Raw genomic sequence first — 18786 nt, 5'->3', positions numbered from 1 at the left:
TTGAGGGGGGTGAAACCCATGCAAACACGGGGAGAATGTGCAAACTCTACACAGACAGTGACCCAGAGCCGGGATCGAACCTGGGACCTAGGCGCCATGAGGCATCAGTGCTAACCATTGTGCCCCCATGCTGTCCTCCTATAGCCTTTCAAAGTATTTTTGAACCTGCCCAGTAGCTTTCAGTGATTTAAGTTCTTCGGACTACAAATCACTGCTTCTTTGCAGTTTAAATTTGAAACCATCTTTTTAGGTGAAAAGTGGATGACCTCAAATTCCCTTCAAGGGCAATTAGGAATGGGCAATAAATACTCGCATTTCTCGCCATGTGGCACGAATTAATTAAATTGGAAAGTTGATATTTTTAACCATTTCCAGTTCCCAACTTGAAAACCTTGAATCTGTTATTACAAAAAACAACCATAGGGCAGCACGGTAGCTCAGTGATTAGCACTGATGTCTCATGCCGCCGAGGTCCCAGGTTCAACCCCGGCCCTGGGTCACTGTCCGTGTGGAGTTTGCACGTTCTTCCTGTGTTTGCGTGGTCTCACCCCCACAACCCAAAAAATGTGCAGGGTAGGTGGATCGGCCATGCTAAATTGCCCTTAAAAGGAATAAAATAGTTAGATACTCTAAACTTGTATTAACATAAATAAAAAATACAACCAGAACAGATCATTGTAAATGTTGGAGTCTTATCTTGTGGGTGAACTCTACTTTGATAGAAGTGTGATGGAACTTCTATTCATAACACTTGATTTCTTTTGACACAGTTCCCCTATCAATTCTGCAGGAAACAGAACCATTTTCTATTGCAGAGATAGGTTTGGCATGATAATTCTTGACAGTGCAAAATTGAAAAGCAAACAGTATCTTCCAGTAAGTACTTTAATTTTAATATTTAAGCAGTGTACACAAAACATTTCCAAAATAAATTATTTTTGGCTTTGACTGCTCCATTGTTATACATTCCAAAATGGCAGAAACTGAATTTTTAAAATGTCATAATTCTGTATCTTGTTCTACCCTCGGGAAATAAATGTTGGTCTTTTCCCATTCAAATATTTTTAACCCCGCAATTATAAAAATTGGATTTGAGTTTTATTTCGTGATAAAATACTGTGTGTAGCTGCAGTTTAAGTTATGTCAAGGTCATGCCCCTCTGCATTCCCATTGCAGTTGCATTCAGAATGAGCAGCAGGCTTGAAAGTTGAATGGAAAGACAATGGCAGCATTGTCTGTTGTACGGCATTGCACTGGTCCGCCGTACGGCACTGCGCCTGCGTTCTGCTCGCTGTACGGCATTGACCGGAAGTTGCAGCAATCAGCGAGAGTCAGTACAGTTGCCGTGGAGCGGCAGCCGCGGCCTTGACTTCACCATGTTACCCCTTTCTATAAAGGACGATGAGTATAAGCCACCCCGACTCAATCTGCTGCGGAAGGTCTCGGGCTGGTTCAGGTAAGCGCCTGGAGCGGGGTGGGGAAGGAGGCGCGGGGAGGACCGTTGGTCACGGTGATCGCGGCCGGTTTCACCGGTGGTTGTGCGCCTTGTGTCTGGCCTGGGGAGTGAGTGCCAGGCCGCCTGTGTCTGTCCCACTGACTCCATTTGCCTTCCCTCCTCCTAGGTCCATCCTGTCGGACTCCACATCCCGGAACCTCTTCTTCTTTCTGTTGCTGAACCTCTCCTTCGCTTTCGTCGAGCTGCTGTACGGGATCTGGAGCAACAGGTGAGAGCCGTGGGCAGAGTGGGCCCAGCCCTGCTGCATTGCCACGTCGCGTTTCTTAGGAGGAAGTGAGGGAAAAAGCCACGGGCCGACTGTACTTCCCCATTGCCAGGAACGAAACAATCTCGTCCACACACCGGTGGGATCTGTTGCTGGACCAATAATGACAATACAGTGTTTCACTTGGTTCTGGCATATATGTGAGATAATTTTAGATGTGTAAGAAATACATTTAATTTAGTTTTCTTTAATAATCTTATTGGTATCAAAAGTAGGCCTACATTAACACTGCAATGAAGTTACTGTGAAAATAAATGTAATTTCAATGTTCCAAAATCCATCATAACTAGTTAGTCACTTGTGGAACATGGTCACTGATTTGGAGATAATCCTGGCAACCTAGTTGTGTACAGCAGCCATCTAATCTTTTTTGATTGAGGAATCATTGCTGGCCTGGACACATGATGTCTAGATGTCCCAAAAAGCATTATGACCTTTTGAAGGGTGATGGTCACTGTCGTGATGTCAGTAACATGGCAGCCAAGTTGCACACAGCAATGATGTAACACATTTATGATATTGATTGAAGTGTAAGTATGGTCCAGACACCAAGGAGCACTTTCCTTCGCCCCTGTGAATTGGTGTCAGGGATCATTTATGTCCACCACATGACAGATCAGGCCTGGTTCAATATCTGATCAGAAAGAATAAAACATTCCATTAGCCATCAGCATTGCACTGAAGTGTCATCCTGAACATCTGATTAGGTCCTTGGAGTTGGGCTTGAACTCACAATCTTAAGGAAAGAGTGTTACCAAATGAGCCACAGCTGCCAGCTGATTTTTCTTTCCTTGTTTGCAAAGCATTAAAATACAAACAAGTTACAAAATAGAAACAGACCATTAAGCCTAGCTAGCCTCTGGTGGAACTTAACCTCTCTGGGAGCAGACAGTTCCAACCATATTTACCCACCTGCTCCTGTATTTGTTTGTCAAAGTAATCTTGAATGTTGATCTAGTTTCTGCCTCGACCAGAAGGGTAAAACTACAAGAAGTATAATGGTTAATGGGAACCAAAGGAGCAGGTCAGCATGCGAGGAGAAGGTAGATGTTAATAGGATGAATAGGCAGGTCAGTCTAATGACTATGGAGGGGGTAGGAAATGTAAAAAAAATTAAAATGCAAGGTGACTGGCAGTGAAAGTTGGGGATGAGGCTATCAGAAATTAATGAAGGAGGTCAGAATGTATGAAAAGCGCAGTGCACAAGAACATCCTGCAAGGGAAAGACAAATCAGTAGGGTATATTTAAAAGCTTTGAACCTAAATGCATGTAGTAGTCAGAATAAGGTCAACGAGCTGACGGCACAAATGGATATTATCTGGTGGGAATCACTGAAACATGATTGCAGAAGGACTGGACTGGGAGGTGAATGTCCAAGGGTACTTATTCCGAATGAATAGACCGGATAGAACAGGAGGTGGAGTTGCTTTATTGGTTAAAGATGACATCAAGGGCAGCATGGTGGTGCAGTGGCTAGCACTGCTGCCTCATGGCGCTGAGATCCCAGGTTCCATCTCGGCTCTGGGTCACTGTCCGTGTGGAGTTTACACATTCTCCCTGTGTTTGCGTGGATTTCGCCCCCACAACCCAAAAGATGTGCAGGGTAGGTAGATTGGCCACATTAAATTGCCCCTTAATTGGAAACAATGAATTGGGTACACTATAAAAAGTTTTTTTAATGACATCTAAGTTGGATTAAGAAATTATCTTGGCACTAAGAGGCAAAATGTTGAATTGATCTGGGTGTAAATAAAAACGAGGAAAAAAATCTGTGGGAGGAGATTTCATAGAGTGTATGACGGATTGTTTCTTAGAGCAATATGTCATGCAACCAACCAGGGAGTAGGCTATTTTAGATTTAGTATTATGTAACAAAGAAAGGTTGATTAATAGTCTTGTCGTTCAGGATCCTTTTAGAAGGAGTGATCGCAATATGCTAGAATTCAAATTCAGATTGAGCGAGAGAGGGCAGAGTGCCACACTAGTATTGGTCAGAGGTAATTATACAAGCCTGAGGAAAGAGTTGGCCCAAGTAGACTGGGCACAAATAATTGAGGGTAGGAAAGTTGAGGAATAATGGCGGATGTTCAGGGAGAAATTTAAATACGTCTCATTTAAAGTATATTCCTGAAAGGAAGAGGAATTGTAAAAGGGTGAAAAACGTTTTGTGGCTAAACAAGTCGAGGAAGGCAAAAATGAGGGCATACCATACTGTAAAAGCTTGTGGTAAGCTGGAGGATTGGAAGACCTTTAAGGTTCAGCAAAAGGTTGCTAAAAATGAAATCAAAAGAGCGAAAATGAACTTCAAAAGGAAACTAGCAGAAAACCTAAATACCAATACCAATAGCTTCTATAAGGGGCTGTTTAGCACACTGGGCTAAATCGCTGGCTTTAAAAGCAGACCAGCAGCACGGTTCGATTCCCGTAACAACCTCCCCGAACAGGCGCTGGAATGTGGCGATTAGGGGCTTTTCACAGTAACTTCATTGAAGTCTACTCGTGACAATAAGCGATTTTCATTTCATTTCATTATAAGTATATCAAGAGGAAGAGAATAGCTAAAGTAAATGTTGACCTTTTAGAGGACGATACTGGTGAGGTAATAATGGGGAACACCGATGGTGGAGGCACTGAACCAATATTTTGCCTCTGTCTTCACGGTAGAAGGTAATAAAACATTTCCAAAATCTACAGTTAATGCAGAGGAACTTGGTGCAATAGCTATCATTAGGGAGACGGTATTGAATAAACTAACGGGATTAAAGGCAGATAGGTCTTCAGGACCTGATGGCCTGCACCCTAGGGTATTAAGGGAGGTGGCAACAGAGACAGTGGTCGATGCATTGGTTATGATATTTCAGAAATCCTTGGATTCTGGAAAGGTCCCAGTGGATTAGAAACTTGCCAATGTGACGCCCCTATTCAAAAAGGGAGAGAGTCAAAAAGTAGGAAACTATAGACTGGTGGTGGGGAAGTTGCTGGAATCAGTCATTTAAGGAGGAGATGACTGAACATTTGGAAAGACAAAGCTTGATCCACCAGTGTCAGCATTGTTTTATGAAGGGTAAGTCATGCTTGACAAACTTGCTTGAGTTCTTTGAGGATGTAACCAGCAAGGTGGATAAGGGGAAACCTGTGGATGTAGTATGTCTAGACTTCCAGAAGGTGTTTGACAAGGTGCCGCATAAAAGACTGATCCAGAAGGTGAGATTGCAGGGAATTGGGGGCAGAGTACTCGATTGGCTGACTGACAAAAAGCAGAGGATCGGGATGAATGAGTCCTTCTCTGGCTGGCAAACTGTAACTAGTGTGGTGCCGCAGGGGTCAGTGCTTGGATCCCAACTGTTCAAAATCTATATAAATGATCTGCAAGCCGGGACAGAGTGTAACAGCAAAATTTGCGGACGGTACTAAAATAGATGGGAAAGCAGGCATTGAAGGGAAGATAAAGATTTTAAAGACGGATATAGATAGGCGAGGGGATTGGGCTAAAATTTGGCAGATGGAATTTAATGTAGGTAAGTGTGAGGTCATCCATTTTGGCCCAAAAGATAGGAAAGGCAAATTATTATCTAAATGGAAAGCAGATTCAAAATGCTTCTGGGCGGAGGGATCTGGATTTCTTTGTTGATGCATCGCAGAAAGTTAGTATGCCAGTGCAATATATAATTTAAAAGGCAAATGGAATGTTAAATGTTTATTGCAAAAGGACTGGAGTATAAAAATAGAGAAGTGTTGTTGCAATTGTTTTAGGGTGTTGGTGAGACATCTGGAGTATTGTATCCAGTTTTGGCCTCCTTATTTGAGGAAGGATGTGGTGGTATTGGAGGCAGTTCGTAGGAGATTCACCAGATTGATCAGGGAATGAAAGGGTTGATATATGAGGAGAGATTAAACTATTTGGGCTTATACCTGTTGGAATTTAGAAGAATGAGAGGAGATCTGATTGAGGTTTATACAATAGTAAAAGGGATTAATAAAGTAAAGTAAACACAGACCAAATGTTCCCCCTTGTAAGGCGGCAGAATTAGAACTGGGATGAGGAGCAACTGTTTCTCGCAGAGGGTGGTGAATTTGTGGAATTTGCTGCCCCATAGTGTGGTGGAATCTGAGTCATTAAATGGTTTCAAGAAGGAGATAGATATATTTCTGATTTTTTTAAAAATGGGTTAACAGGACATGGGGAACAGATCGGGAGGTAGATTTGAGACCAGGAAGAGATCAACCATGATCGGATTGAATGGCGGAGAAGGCTTGAAGAGCTGAATTGCCTACTTACGATCCTAGTTCCTATGTACTGACATTGGAGCTGTATTCCACAACTCTTGAAAGTAATTTACCCAATGTATTTGTAAATTTATTGCATTTAAGCTTGCAACTGTGTCCCCATGTTCTTGGCTCCTCCACTACTGAAAAGTCTGTTCCTACATATTCAAAGACTCTGCTTCTACCACCCTTTGAGGAAGAGGATTCCAAAGTGTCTCGACCCTCTGAGAGTAAGAAATTCCCAGCGTCTCTTTCTTAAATGGGCGACCCCTTATTTTAAAAAGTGACCCTGAATTGCAAATTCTCCTACAAGAGGAAACATTCTCTCCATATCAACCCTGTCAAGACCCCTCAAGGTTTGGTATATTTCAATAAAGTCCCCTCTTCTCCTTTTAAACTTCAGCAGATACACCCTTGTGAACCTTTCTTCAGAAGCCAACTCTCCCATTCCAAGTATTAGTCTAACACCTTTTCTGCACTGCTTCCAGTGCATTTACATCCTTCCTTAAATCAGGACACCAATACCGTACTCCTTACCCCAGATGTGGTCTCATTAATGCCCTGTATAACGGTAGCAGAACCTCCCTACTTTTGTGTTCAATTCCCCATACAACAATTCTATTAGCGTTGCCAATTATTTGCTGCACCTGCATACCAACCATTTGTGATTCATGCACTAGGACACCCAAATCCCTCTGCTTCAAAGTCCTCTGCAAGCTCTCACCATTTAGATTATATGTTATTTCTTATTCTTCCTGCGAAAATGAAGTTACACATTTTCCCACATTATGCTCCATTTGCCAGATCTTTGCCTACTTATCTATAATCCCCTTTAGCTTCTTTATGTCCTCCTCATAACTTTTTTAACTATCTTTGTGTCATCAGCAAATTTAACAACCATGCCTTCAGTCACTTCAGTCAGGTTATTTATATAAATAATAAAAAGTTGAGGCCCCAGCGCTGATCCCTGTGGCAAACCACTCATTACATCTTGCCAAACAGAAAAAGACCCATATATGCCTACTAGTCTAGCCAGTCTTCTGTCCATGACAATATTTTTATCTCCTACATGGTGGCACAGTGGTTAGCACTGATGCCTTGCAGCACCAAGGACCCAGGTTTGATTGCCGCCAAACATGTGCAGGATAGGTGGATTGGCCATGCTAAATTACCCCATGGTATATAATGGTTAGGTCTGGTTACGGGGTTGCTGGGGGTCGGCCTGGGTGGGGTGCTCTTTCAGAGGGTCGGTGCAAACTAGATTGGCCAAATGGCCTCCTTCTGCATTGTATGATTGACCATGAGCTTTTATTTTCCATAATAATCTTTGATCTCGTACCTTATCAAATGCTGTTGGAAATCTTCTGCCCATGACAATATTTTATCCCTAAACAGTGGAAGTGTGTGAAACTGCTTGCTCATAGCACCAGGGACTGGGTTCATTTCCAGCCTTGGGTGACTGTCTGTGTGGAGAGTTTGCACTTTCTCCCTGGGCTTGTGTGGGTTTCCTCCTGGTGCTCCGGTTTCCTCCCACAATCCAAATGTGCAAGTTAGGTGGATTGGCCATGATAAAATTGCCCCTTAGTGTTTAGGGATGTGTAGGTTGGAGGTTGTGGGAATGGGACGGGAGAGTAGGCCTAGTTAGGGTGTTCTTTCAGAGGGTCGATGCAGACTCAATAGACCAAATGAACTCCTTCTGCACTGTAGAATTTCTATCCAAGTACAGTACATCCACCAGTTCCCCATTATCCACAGCACGTTATGTCAAATAACTCCCAATAGATTGGTTAAACAAGATTTTTCTTGCCCAAAACCATGTTGACTGCCTGGTTACCTTAATTTTTTCCAAATGTCCTGCTGTAACGTCTTTAATAATAATTTTAACATTTTCCATAGATATTTTGCTAACTGGCTTGCAGTTTCCTGATTTCGACCTTCCTCTTGAATAAAGGAGTTACATTCACTGTTTTCCAATCTAATGGAACCATCCCCAAATTTAGGTGATTTTGGGAAATTAAAACCAACCCTCCATTATCCCACAAGCCACTTATTTTAAGACCCTAGGATGAAGTTCATCTGGATCTGGGGTTTGTCAGCCCACGGCTCCAACACTTTGCTTTTCACTGGTGATTGCAATGTTCTTGGGTTCTTCGCTCCCTTCTGTTTCCTGATTTATAGCTATTTCTGTGATGTTAATTGTAAGCTCTATAGTGACTGATACAAAATATCTGTTATCTTTATTTTCCATCATTAATTCCCCAGACTCACTTTATATAGGACTCGTGCTCACTTTGTTAACTTTCAAAAACAATCTCTCCCCCTCTCTCCAACTGGGGTATCTGCTGCTCCAACTCCTTGAAAACATATAATCTTTTGCCCTCAATCCTGCATCTAACCTGTTTAGCCCTGTTAGAATTTTGTCAGGTTCTGTAAGATCCCCCCTCATACTTCTAAATTCCAGCGACTATAACTTTTTTTCTAAAATTTGAAATACCCAATTCATTTGTTTTACAAATAACGGGCAATTTAGCGTGGCAAATCCACCAATGCCGCACGTCTTTGGGTTGTGGGGGACCACACGGACATTGACCTGGGGCTGGGATCCTGTGCTGCACCCTAGCGAATATAACCCTAATTGACTCGATCCCTCTTCCTACATCAGTCTTGCCATCCCTGGAATCTGTGTGGTGAACAGTCCCTCACATGGGGTTGTGGGCGTATGCCAGTATTTATTGACAATTCCTATTTGCCCTTCAGAAAGTGGTGGTGAGTTGCCTTCTTGACCCGCTGCAGTCCCTGAGGTGTAGGTACACCCACAGTGCTGTTAGGGAGTTCCAGTATTTTGCGACAGTGAGAAGGCAATATATTTCCAAGTCGGGGTGCTGAGTGACTTGAAGGGGAATCTCCAAGTGGTGGGGTATCTGCTGCTCTTGTCCTTTTTAGGTTGTGGAGGTGCGTTTGGAAGGTGCTGCCTAAGTAACCTTAGCAGTACCTGCAGTTCATCTTGTGGATGATCCACACAGCTGCCACTGTTCATCGGTGGTGTAGGGATTGAATGTTTGTGAAAGGGGTAGCAATCAAGCAGGCTGATTTGTACTGGATGATGTTGCGCTTTTTTTCATAAATCTAGACTACCCAATTTTTTTTTAAAATTAAGGGGCAGTTTAGCATGGCCACTTCACCTACCCTGCACATCTTTTTGGGTTGTGGGGGTGAGACTCAAGCAGACACGGGGAGAATGTGCAAAATCCACACGGACAGCGACTCAGGCCTGGAATTGAACTCGTGTACCCGGCACCGTGAGGCAGCAGTGTTAACCACTGTGCCACCCTGGTGTTGAGCTTCTTGGGTGTTGTTGGAGCTGCACTCATCCAGGCAAGTGGAGAGTATTCCATCACACTCCAGACTTGTGCCTTGTCGATGATGGACAGGCTTGGGTGGCCCGGAGGTCGGTTACTTGCCTAGCCTTTGGCCTGCTCTGGTAACCACAATATTAAAATGGCTAGTTCAGTTCAGTTCAGTTTCTGATGAATGGTAATCCCCAGGATGCTGATTGAGGGAGAATGTGATGGCAATGCTATCGAATGTCATGGAGCGATGGTTAGATCCTCTCTTGTAGGAGATGGTCATTGCCTGGAACTTGTGTTGCGAAAATGTAACAAGCCTGGATATTGAATCACTTGTCAAGAGGAAGAAGGAGGCTTATGTGAAGATGTGACGTGATGGTTCAGTTGGGTCGCTTGAGAGTTACAAGTTAGCTAGGAAGGCTCTAAAGAGAGAGCTAAGAAGAGCCAAGCGAGGACATGAGAAGTCTTTGGGAGGTAGGATCAAGGATAACCCTAAAGCTTTCTATAAGTATGTCAGGAATAAAAGAATGACTAGGGTAAGAGTAGGGCCAGTCAAGGACAGTAGTGGGAAGTTGTGCGTAGAGTCCGAGGAGATAGGAGAGGTGCTAAATGAGTATTTTTCGTCAGTATTCACACAGGAAAAAGACAATGTTGTCGAGGAGAATACTGAGATACAGGCTACTAGACTAGAAGGGCTTGAGGTTCATAAGGAGGAGGTGTTAGCGATTCTGGAAAGTGTGAAAATAGATAAGTCCCCTGGGCCGGATGGGATTTATCCTAGGATTCTCTGGGAAGCTAGGGAGGAGATTGCTGAGCCTTTGGCTTTGATCTTTAAGTCATCTTTGTCTACAGGAATAGTGCCAGAGGACTGGAGGATAGCAAATGTTGTCCCCTTGTACAAGAAGGGGAGTAGAGATAACCCCGGTAACTATAGGCCAGTGAGCCTTACACTTCTGTTGTGGGGAAAGTCTTGGAAAGGTTTATAAGAGATAGGATGTATAATCATCTGGAAAGGAATAATTTGATTAGAGAGTCAACATGGTTTTGTGAAGGGTAGGTCGTGCCTCACAAACCTCATTGAGTTCTTCGAGAAGGTGACCAAACAGGTGGATGAGGGTAAAGCAGTTGATGTGGTGTATATGGATTTCAGTAAAGCGTTTGATAAGGTTCCCCACGGTAGGCTATTACAGAAAATACAGAGGCATGGGATTCAGGGTGATTTAGCAGTTTGGATCAGAAATTGGCTAGCTGATAGAAGACTAAGAGTGGTAGTTGATGGGAAATGCTCTGACTGGTGTCCAGTTACTAGTGGTGTGCCACAAGGATCTGTTTTGGGGCCATTGCTGTTTGTCATTTTTATAAATGACCTGGAGGAGGGCATAGAAGGATGGGTGAGTAAATTTGCAGATGACACTAAAGTCGGTGGAGTTGTAGACAGTGCAGAAGGATGTTACAAGTTACAGAAGGACATAGATAAGCTGCAGAGCTGGGCTGACAGGTGGCAAATGGAGTTTAATGCAGAAAAGTGTGAGGTGATTCATTTTGGAAGGAATAACAGAAAGGCAGAGTACTGGGCTAATGGTAAGATTCTTGGTAGTGTGGACGAGCAGAGAGATCTCGGTGTCCATGTCCATAGATCCCTGAAAGTTGCCACCCAGGTTGAGAGGGTTGTTAAGAAGGCGTACGGTGTGTTAGCTTTTATTGGTAGAGGAATTGAGTTCGGAGCCATGAGGTCATGTTGCAGTTGTACAAAACTCTGGTGCGGCCGCATTTGGAGTATTGTGTGAGGTTCTGGTCGCCACATTATAGGAAGGACGTGGAAGCATTGGAAAGGGTACAGAGGAGATTTACAAGAATGTTGCCTGGTATGGAGGGAACATCATATGAGGAAAGGCTGAAGGACTTGAGGCTGTTTTCGTTAGAGAGAAGAAGGTTAAGAGGGGACTTAATTGAGGCATACAAGATGATCAGAGGATTAGATAGGGTGGACATCGAGAGCCTTTTTCCTCGGATGGTGATGTCCAGCACGAGGGGACATAGCTTTAAATTGAGGGGCGATAGATATAGGACAGATGTCAGAGGCAGGTTCTTTACTCAAAGAGTAGTACGGGCGTGGAATGCTCTGCCTGCAACAGTAGTGGACTCACCAACACTAAACGCATTCAAATGATCATTGGATAGGCATATGGACGATAAGGGAATAGTGTAGAGGGACTTTAGAAGGGTTTCACAGGATGGTGCAACACCGTGGGCCGAAGGGCCTGTACTGCGCTGTAATGTTCTATGTTCTATTGTCCAGGTCTTGCTCCATTTGGATACAAACTGCTTCGTTATCTGAATGGTGCTGAACATAGAATCATAGAATTTACAGTGCAGGAGGCCATTCGGCCTTTGAAAAGAGCACCCCACTTAAGCCCACGCCTCCACCCTAAACCAATAACCCTACCTAACCTTTTGGACACTAAACGGCAATTTAGCATGGCCAATCGACCTAACTGGCCAATCCACCTTACCTGAACATCTTTGGACAGTGGGAGGAAACCAGAACACCCGGAGGAAACCCACACAGACATGGGGAGAAAATCCAAACTCCACACGGACAATCACCCGAGGTCGGATTTGATTCCGGGTCCCTGCAACTGTGAAGCAGCAGTGCTAACCACTGTGCCAGCTATTCAATCCAACTTAATTAACCCCATGAGCTTCACTCTCTACCTACGTTGTGCAGTCATCTATGAATATCTCCACGTCTGACCTTCTGATGGAAGGGAGGTAATTGATGAAACAGCTGAAGATTATTGGGCCTAGTATGCTACCCTGAGGAACTACTGCAGTGATGTCCTGAGCTGAGATGATTGACCTCTAACCACCAGAACCATCTTCCTTTGTGCCAGATATAATTGCAACCAGCGGAGAGTTTCCCCGATTCCCATTGGCTCCAGTTTTGCCGGGGCTCCTTGATGCCATACTCGGTTAAATGCTGCTTTGATGTCAAGGGCAGTCACTCTCACCTCGCCTCTGGCATCCAGCTCTTTTGTCCATGTTTGAACCAAGGCTGTAATAAGGTGAGGAGCCGAGTGACCCTGACGGAACCCAAACTGAGCGTTCGTGAGCGGGTTATTGCTGAGTAAGTGCTGCTTGATAGTACTGTTGATGACTCCTTCCATAACTTTTCTGATAAAGGAGAGTAGTCTGATAGGGAAGTAATTGGATTTATCCTGTTTCTTGTCTCCAGGATATAACCAGGCAATCTGAAATGAAAATTGTTTATTGTCACGGGTAGTCTTCAATGAAGTTACTGTGAAAAGCCCCTAGTCGCCACATTCCGGCGCCTCTTCGGGGAGGCTGGTACGGGAATTGAACCGTGCTGCTGGCCTGCCTTGGTCTGCTTTAAAAGCCAGCGATTTAGCCCAGTGCGTTAAACCAATCTTCCATATTGGCAGGTAAATGCCAGTGTTGTAACTGTACTAGAACAGCTTGGCTAGGAGTGCAGGAAGTTCTGGAACACAAGCACTGCTGCCTCACCGCCAGGGACCCAAGTTTGATTTTGGGTCATTGTGTAGAGTTTGCATGTTCTCCTTGTGTCTGTGGGGTTTCCCCCTGGTGTTCCGGTTTCCTCCCACAGTTTAAAGATGTGCAGGTTAGATGAACTGGCCGTAATCGATGCGGCCGGTTATGGCTTGGGGAATGGGCCTAGATGGAATGCTCTTTCGGGTGGGGGGTCAGTGCAGATTCAATGGGGTGAGTGGCCTCCTTGTGCACTGTAGGGATTCTATGGATCCTTCCTCAGATAAGGAGACCAAAACTGTGTACACTATTCCAGGTGTGGTCTCACCAAGGCCCTGTATATCTGCAGGACATCCCTCCTTCTGTCCTTGAATCCTCTCACTATGCATGCCAACATACCATTTGCCGCCTTCACCGCCGACTGCACCTACCTGTATGCTTGCTTTTACTTGTAGCAACTGGTGTACTAGGCCACCCGGGTTTCTGCACATTCCCCTCTCTCAATCTATAGCCATTCAGATAAACTACCGTTGTGCTTTTGCTACCAAAGTGGATAACCTTGCATTTATCTACGTTATATTGCATTTGCCTAGCGTTCACCCATTCATTCAACTTGTCCAAACAACACTGAAACATCTCTTCATCCTCTTTATAGCTCAGCCTCCCACCCAACCTTGTGTCATCTGCAAATTCTTTGACATTACATTTAGTTCCCTCATGTAATTTAGTTCCCTCATGTAAATCATTAATATACATTGTGAATAGCAAGGTCTGAGCACTGATCCCTGTGGCACCCCACTAGTCACTGCCTGCCACTTTATTCCTGCTCTTTGTTTCCTGTCTGTCAACCAGTTTTTCTAAAAATCTCCATACTACTCTCAATTCCATGCGCTTTAATTTTATATGCTAATCTCCTGTGTGGGACCTTGTTGAAAGCCTTCTGAAAGTCCAAATAAACCACATCTGCTGGCTCCCCCTCATCAACTTTACTAGTTACATCCTTGAAGAATTCGAGTAGATTTGTCAGGCATTATTTCCCTTTCGTAAATCCATGCTGACTCTGTCCAATCCTGACATTGTTTTCCATGTGGACTGACCATAAGACACAGTAGCAGAAGTAGGCCATTCGGCCCATTGAGTCTGCTCTGCGATTCAGTGAGATCATGGCTGATCTGATATAATCCTCAACTCTTCTTTCCTACCTTATTCCCTTGATTCCCTTACAGCTGTCTGTCTCAGCCTTTAATGACCCAGCCTCTGCAGCCCACTGTGGTCAAATATTCCACAGATTTGCCACTCTCTGAGAGAAGTAATTTCTCCTCCTCATCTCTATCTTAAATGGTCAATCCCCTAGTCTAGATTGTGCCTTCTGGTCCTAGACTCTCCCACAAGAAGAAACATCTCAGCATCTACCCTGTCAAGCTCCCTGAGAATCCTATATGTCTCAAAAACGTCATCTCTTATTCTTTAATCCAATAGGTACAGGCCCAACCTACTTAGCCTACCCTCCTAAGAAAATCCCGCCATACCCCTGGGGTCAACCTCGTGAGCCTTCTCCGTCTTCCTTCAATGCCAATATATCTTCTCTTGGGTAAGGGAACCAAAACTGTTCACAGTATTCCAGGTGTGGTCTAACTCGTGCCTTGTATAGTTTTAGCAGGACTTCGCTATTATTAGACTTTTTCCATTTAAATAGTATTCAGCTCTTAAGTGCATAACTTCACATTTTCCTGTTCTATTCCATCTGTCAAGTTTTTGTCCGCTCACATAATCTTTGTTAGTGTCACAAGTAGGCTTACATTAATACTTCAATGACATTACTGTAAAAATCCCCCAGTTGCCACACTATGATGCCTGTTCAGGTACACCGAGAATTCAGAATGTCCGATTCATTTAACAAACCTGTCTTTCGGGTCTTGTGGGAGGCAACCGGAGTATCCGGAGGAACCCACGCAGACGCTGGGAGAAAGTGCAGACTCCACTCTGACAGTGGCCCAAGCCGGGAATTGAACCCGGAACCCTGGCGCTGTGAGGCAACAGTGCTAACCACTGTGCTACCGTGCCGAACGTTTCTATATCTCTCTGTAGACTCTTGTGTGTGATCCTCACCACGTACCTTCCCACCTAATTTAGTGTTATCCGCAAACCTGACAATAGTATATTCACTTCCCTCCTCCAAGTCGTTAATATATATTGTAAATAATTGTGGGCAAAGCACTGATCCCTGTGGTGCTCCACCAGTTACAGTTTTCAATCCTGAAAATACCTCAAAGAATTCTACTAAATTTGTCAGGCATGATTTCCCCTTCATGAAGCCATGCTGAGTCTGCTTAATTATGTTGTGCATTTCTAAATTCTCTACTATTACATCCTTTATAATGGACTCAGTAACACTTCCCAGTGACAGAAGATAAACTAACTAGACTATAGTTTTTTTTTGTCTTCATTTTTGAATAACGTTCTTACATTGACAGTATTCCAGTCCTCTGCAACTTTTCCAGAATTGAAGGATTATTGGAAGATTACTGCTAGGGCATTCGCTATCTTCGTAGCTACTTCCATTAATATCCTGGGATCCCTGGGATCCAAGCTATCAGGCCCAGCGGACCTATCGGCCGTTAGACCCATTAGTTTCGCTAGTACTTTTCCCCTTGTGCTTGTTATTGTATTAATTTCCTCTCTTTCTCTTCCGCACCCCCCTACCCCTTGATTATTTAATACTTTTGGAATGTTATTAGTGTCTTCCACCATGAAGACTTGACAGAGTATCTGTTTAACTCCTCTGCCATTTTCTGGTTCCCCATTATTATTGCCCTAGTATCGTTCTCTAAGGGGCCCACGTTCACTTTGGCCTCCTTTTTGTATATTTAAAGAAGCCCTTGTTGTGGTCGCGTCCCGCCCCCCCTCCCCCTCCCCCTTCCCTCCCTCCCCTCCCCCTCCTCCTCCCCGGACTTACTACTCATTGCTGGCCTCAAACAGGTTTTGGAACAGGCCAACAAACTGCCCCCAAGTATCCAGGAAGCTTTCCTCCGAACCTCGGATGGCATACTTATCTTCTCTAGGTGGAGAAATTCCGCAAGGTCAGCGAGCCAGTCTGTAGCTGTGGGTGGAGCTGCTGACCGCCAGCCGAGCAGGATTCTCCAGCGTTCGAATAGGGAAGCGAAAGCAAGGCCGTTAGCCCCCTTCCCCATGTGTAGCTCTGGCTGCTCTGATACCCCGAAGATTGCCATTAACGGGCATTGGTTCGCCCTCACCCCCACAACCTTGGACATTGCCTTGGAGAAGGCCGCCCAGAACCCAGCATGTTTCGCACAAGCCCTGAACATGTGGGTCTGGTTGTCTGGGCCCCTCTGTTCACATTTACCCTCCACCTCCGGGAAGAACCTGCTCATTCGGGTTCTGGTCAGGTGCGCTCTGTACACTACTTTGAGCTACATTAAGCTGAGCCATGCGCAGGAGGAGGTGGAGTTATCCCTGCTCAGTGCTTCGTTCCAGAATCCTCACCCTACCGCTGTCCCCAGTTCGTCCTCTCATTTTTCTCCGGTCTCGTCCAGTGGTGTTCGAGCTTTGTCCAGTAACTTTCTGTATATTTTCCCACATAGCCCCCCCCCCCCCTCCCTTCTCATTGCTTGTGCCTATCGGGTATTCTAGTAATATGGTTTCTGGGGTACCCTATTATCTCTTTGCGAAGGAAACATTTTATTTCGAGGTGATTTGTTTCTTGTCCTTTTGCTAGTTTGTCCAGTGTCGCCATCTGTGCCGTACGTAGAAGTCCCTAACCGTTAGTGTGCCTCCATCTTTTGAAGGTGGCTGGGGGGAATCTGTGATTGCCGTATATGAGGGCCATGGGGGACATTTTAGTTATCCTGAAGTGTTGTCTCGGCTGGGTCCACGTTCTCAGCATGGCCGCTACCACTGGGCTCGTTGTGTATCTTGTTGAGGGGGGTGGGAGTGCTGCTGTAGCCAGGGCCCGAAGGGTTGTTCCTTTACAGGAGGCCTCCTCCATTTGTACCCAATCTGTGCCGGGTTCTTGTACCCATCCCCTCGTTCTTTCTGCCGCTGCTGCCCAGTGGTAGTATTGTACGTTTGGTAAAGCCAAGTTCCCTTTGATTTTCCTTCTTTGCAATGTCGGTTTGGGGATTCTCGGGTTCTTAGCCCCCACACACAAACGCCATGATTAGACTGTTTGCGTTTTGGAAAAAGACTTTGGGGATGAAGATCGGTATGGAGAAAACAAGCTTTCACTTATACTCTAATTTTTTTTTCTCTTAATGTTTTAGTAACTCTTTGTTATTTTGAATACCGTGAGCAAACATCTGACCTGCCATTCATCTTTGTGCAATTATATGCATTTTATTTCAGTTTGACACTATCGTCAACTCCTTTAGTTAGCCACGGATAACGGGTCCTCCTCTTGGAATTTTCTTTTCTGTTGGAATGTATCGGTTTTGTGTATTCTGAAATGTCCCCTTAAGCCTGTCACTGCATCTGTATTGACCTATCCCTTAACCTAATTTGCCAGTTCCGAGCTTTGCTAACCCAGTTTTCATGTCTCATAATTGTCCCTATTTACATTTAATATACCAGTCTTGGACCCACTCGTCTTCATCAAACTAAATGTAAACTTCAGTCATATTATGATCACTGCTACATAAGGGTACCTTTGCTTTGAGGTCATTATTTGATCCTAACTTGTTGCACAATACCAGATCTAGTATAGCCAGATCTCTGGTTAGCATCAGAACATGCTGCTAAGAAACTCGCACCAAGACATTCTATGAACTTCTCATCTAGGCTACCTTAGCCAATCTTATTTTTCCAGTCGAAATGTTGATTAAAATCTCCGATGATTATTGCTGTATCTTTCTGTCAAGCTCCCGTTATTTCCTGTCTTAACATTTGGTTACTGTTAGGGGGCCTGTACACCACTCCCACAAGTGACTTGTACCATTACGATTTCTGATCTCTATCCAAACCACGTCTATACCCTGGTTCCCTGAACTTGGGTCATCCTTCTCTACTGTGCTAATATCATCACCAATTAGCACCTTTTCCTATCTCCCTAAATGTCATGTGCCCTTCAATACTCGGGTCCAGGTCTGAGTCACCCTGCAGCTGTGTCTCTGTCATGTGAGAGTCCTTTTAAGAAAAGTGTGTTTTATCAAATGGCTGCAGTGAGCTGGAAGCTCTTTTTGGCTCTGTGTTTTAGTTTTGCTTTCCGTTGGAGAGCTGCATTCAAACCAAGCAGATGTATACTGGTCTCTCTCATGTTAAACAAGGTGTTTAGATCACTTGATAATTTAAAAGTGAGAAATGTTCTCCTTGGAGAATTCAAACCTACTGTCTTTGTTAAAAAGTGTTTTGGCTTATGGATGTTGTTAGAAAAGTTACTAAGAGTTACCTATAGAGTACTGTATCTTTTTGGGGGGTTATCAGTGTTGGTAGTTGGTAAGTTGTTTACTGTGGGTTTATAAAATGTTAACTGGATTCATAGAATAAATATTTTTGTTTTAAAAATACTTTAGATCTCTGCATCACACCTGTAAACTGGGCCCTTGTGCTCCCCATAACTACAATCTATTAAAAGTTGTGGATCAGTTGAACTCCATGATATACTTTGGTGTTCTCTAAACCCTGGCCCATAACATTGTAATGGCCATCAGATCATATTTATTTTTATTTGCATGGATCATATTGTCAACGGCCGGGTTCTGAGGATTGTGGAGGAACAGAGAGATCTTGGGGTTCATGTCCACAGATCTCTGAAGGTTGCCACTCCAGTGGATAGAGCCGTGAAGAAGTGTGTTCGCGTTTATTAACAGGGGGCTTGTGTTTAAGAGCCGCTGGGTTATGCTGCAGCTATACATGATCCTGGTGAGACCAC

General features: G+C 44.3%; 1 protein-coding gene across 2 annotated transcripts in view; it reads left to right on the top strand.

Moving 5' to 3' along the window:
- Nucleotides 1-1304: 1304 nt before the first annotated feature.
- slc30a7 (solute carrier family 30 member 7) overlaps nt 1305-18786 on the top strand; it is an 80388-nt gene continuing 62906 nt past the window's right edge. The window contains exons 1-2 of one of the 2 annotated variants that reach the window (XM_038794747.1): nt 1305-1456; nt 1623-1724. In XM_038794747.1, coding sequence (XP_038650675.1) covers nt 1377-1456; nt 1623-1724 — 182 coding nt within the window. In that variant the 5' untranslated portion in view covers nt 1305-1376. The remainder of the gene's footprint in view (nt 1457-1622; nt 1725-18786) is intronic. The other variant, XM_038794748.1, reaches the window with a different exon arrangement.

This window comes from Scyliorhinus canicula, chromosome 4 (assembly GCF_902713615.1).
Source record: "Scyliorhinus canicula chromosome 4, sScyCan1.1, whole genome shotgun sequence".
Lineage (NCBI taxonomy): Eukaryota > Metazoa > Chordata > Chondrichthyes > Carcharhiniformes > Scyliorhinidae > Scyliorhinus > Scyliorhinus canicula.
Note: the sequence above shows the minus strand (reverse complement) of the source record. Positions and strands in the feature narration are given on the sequence as shown.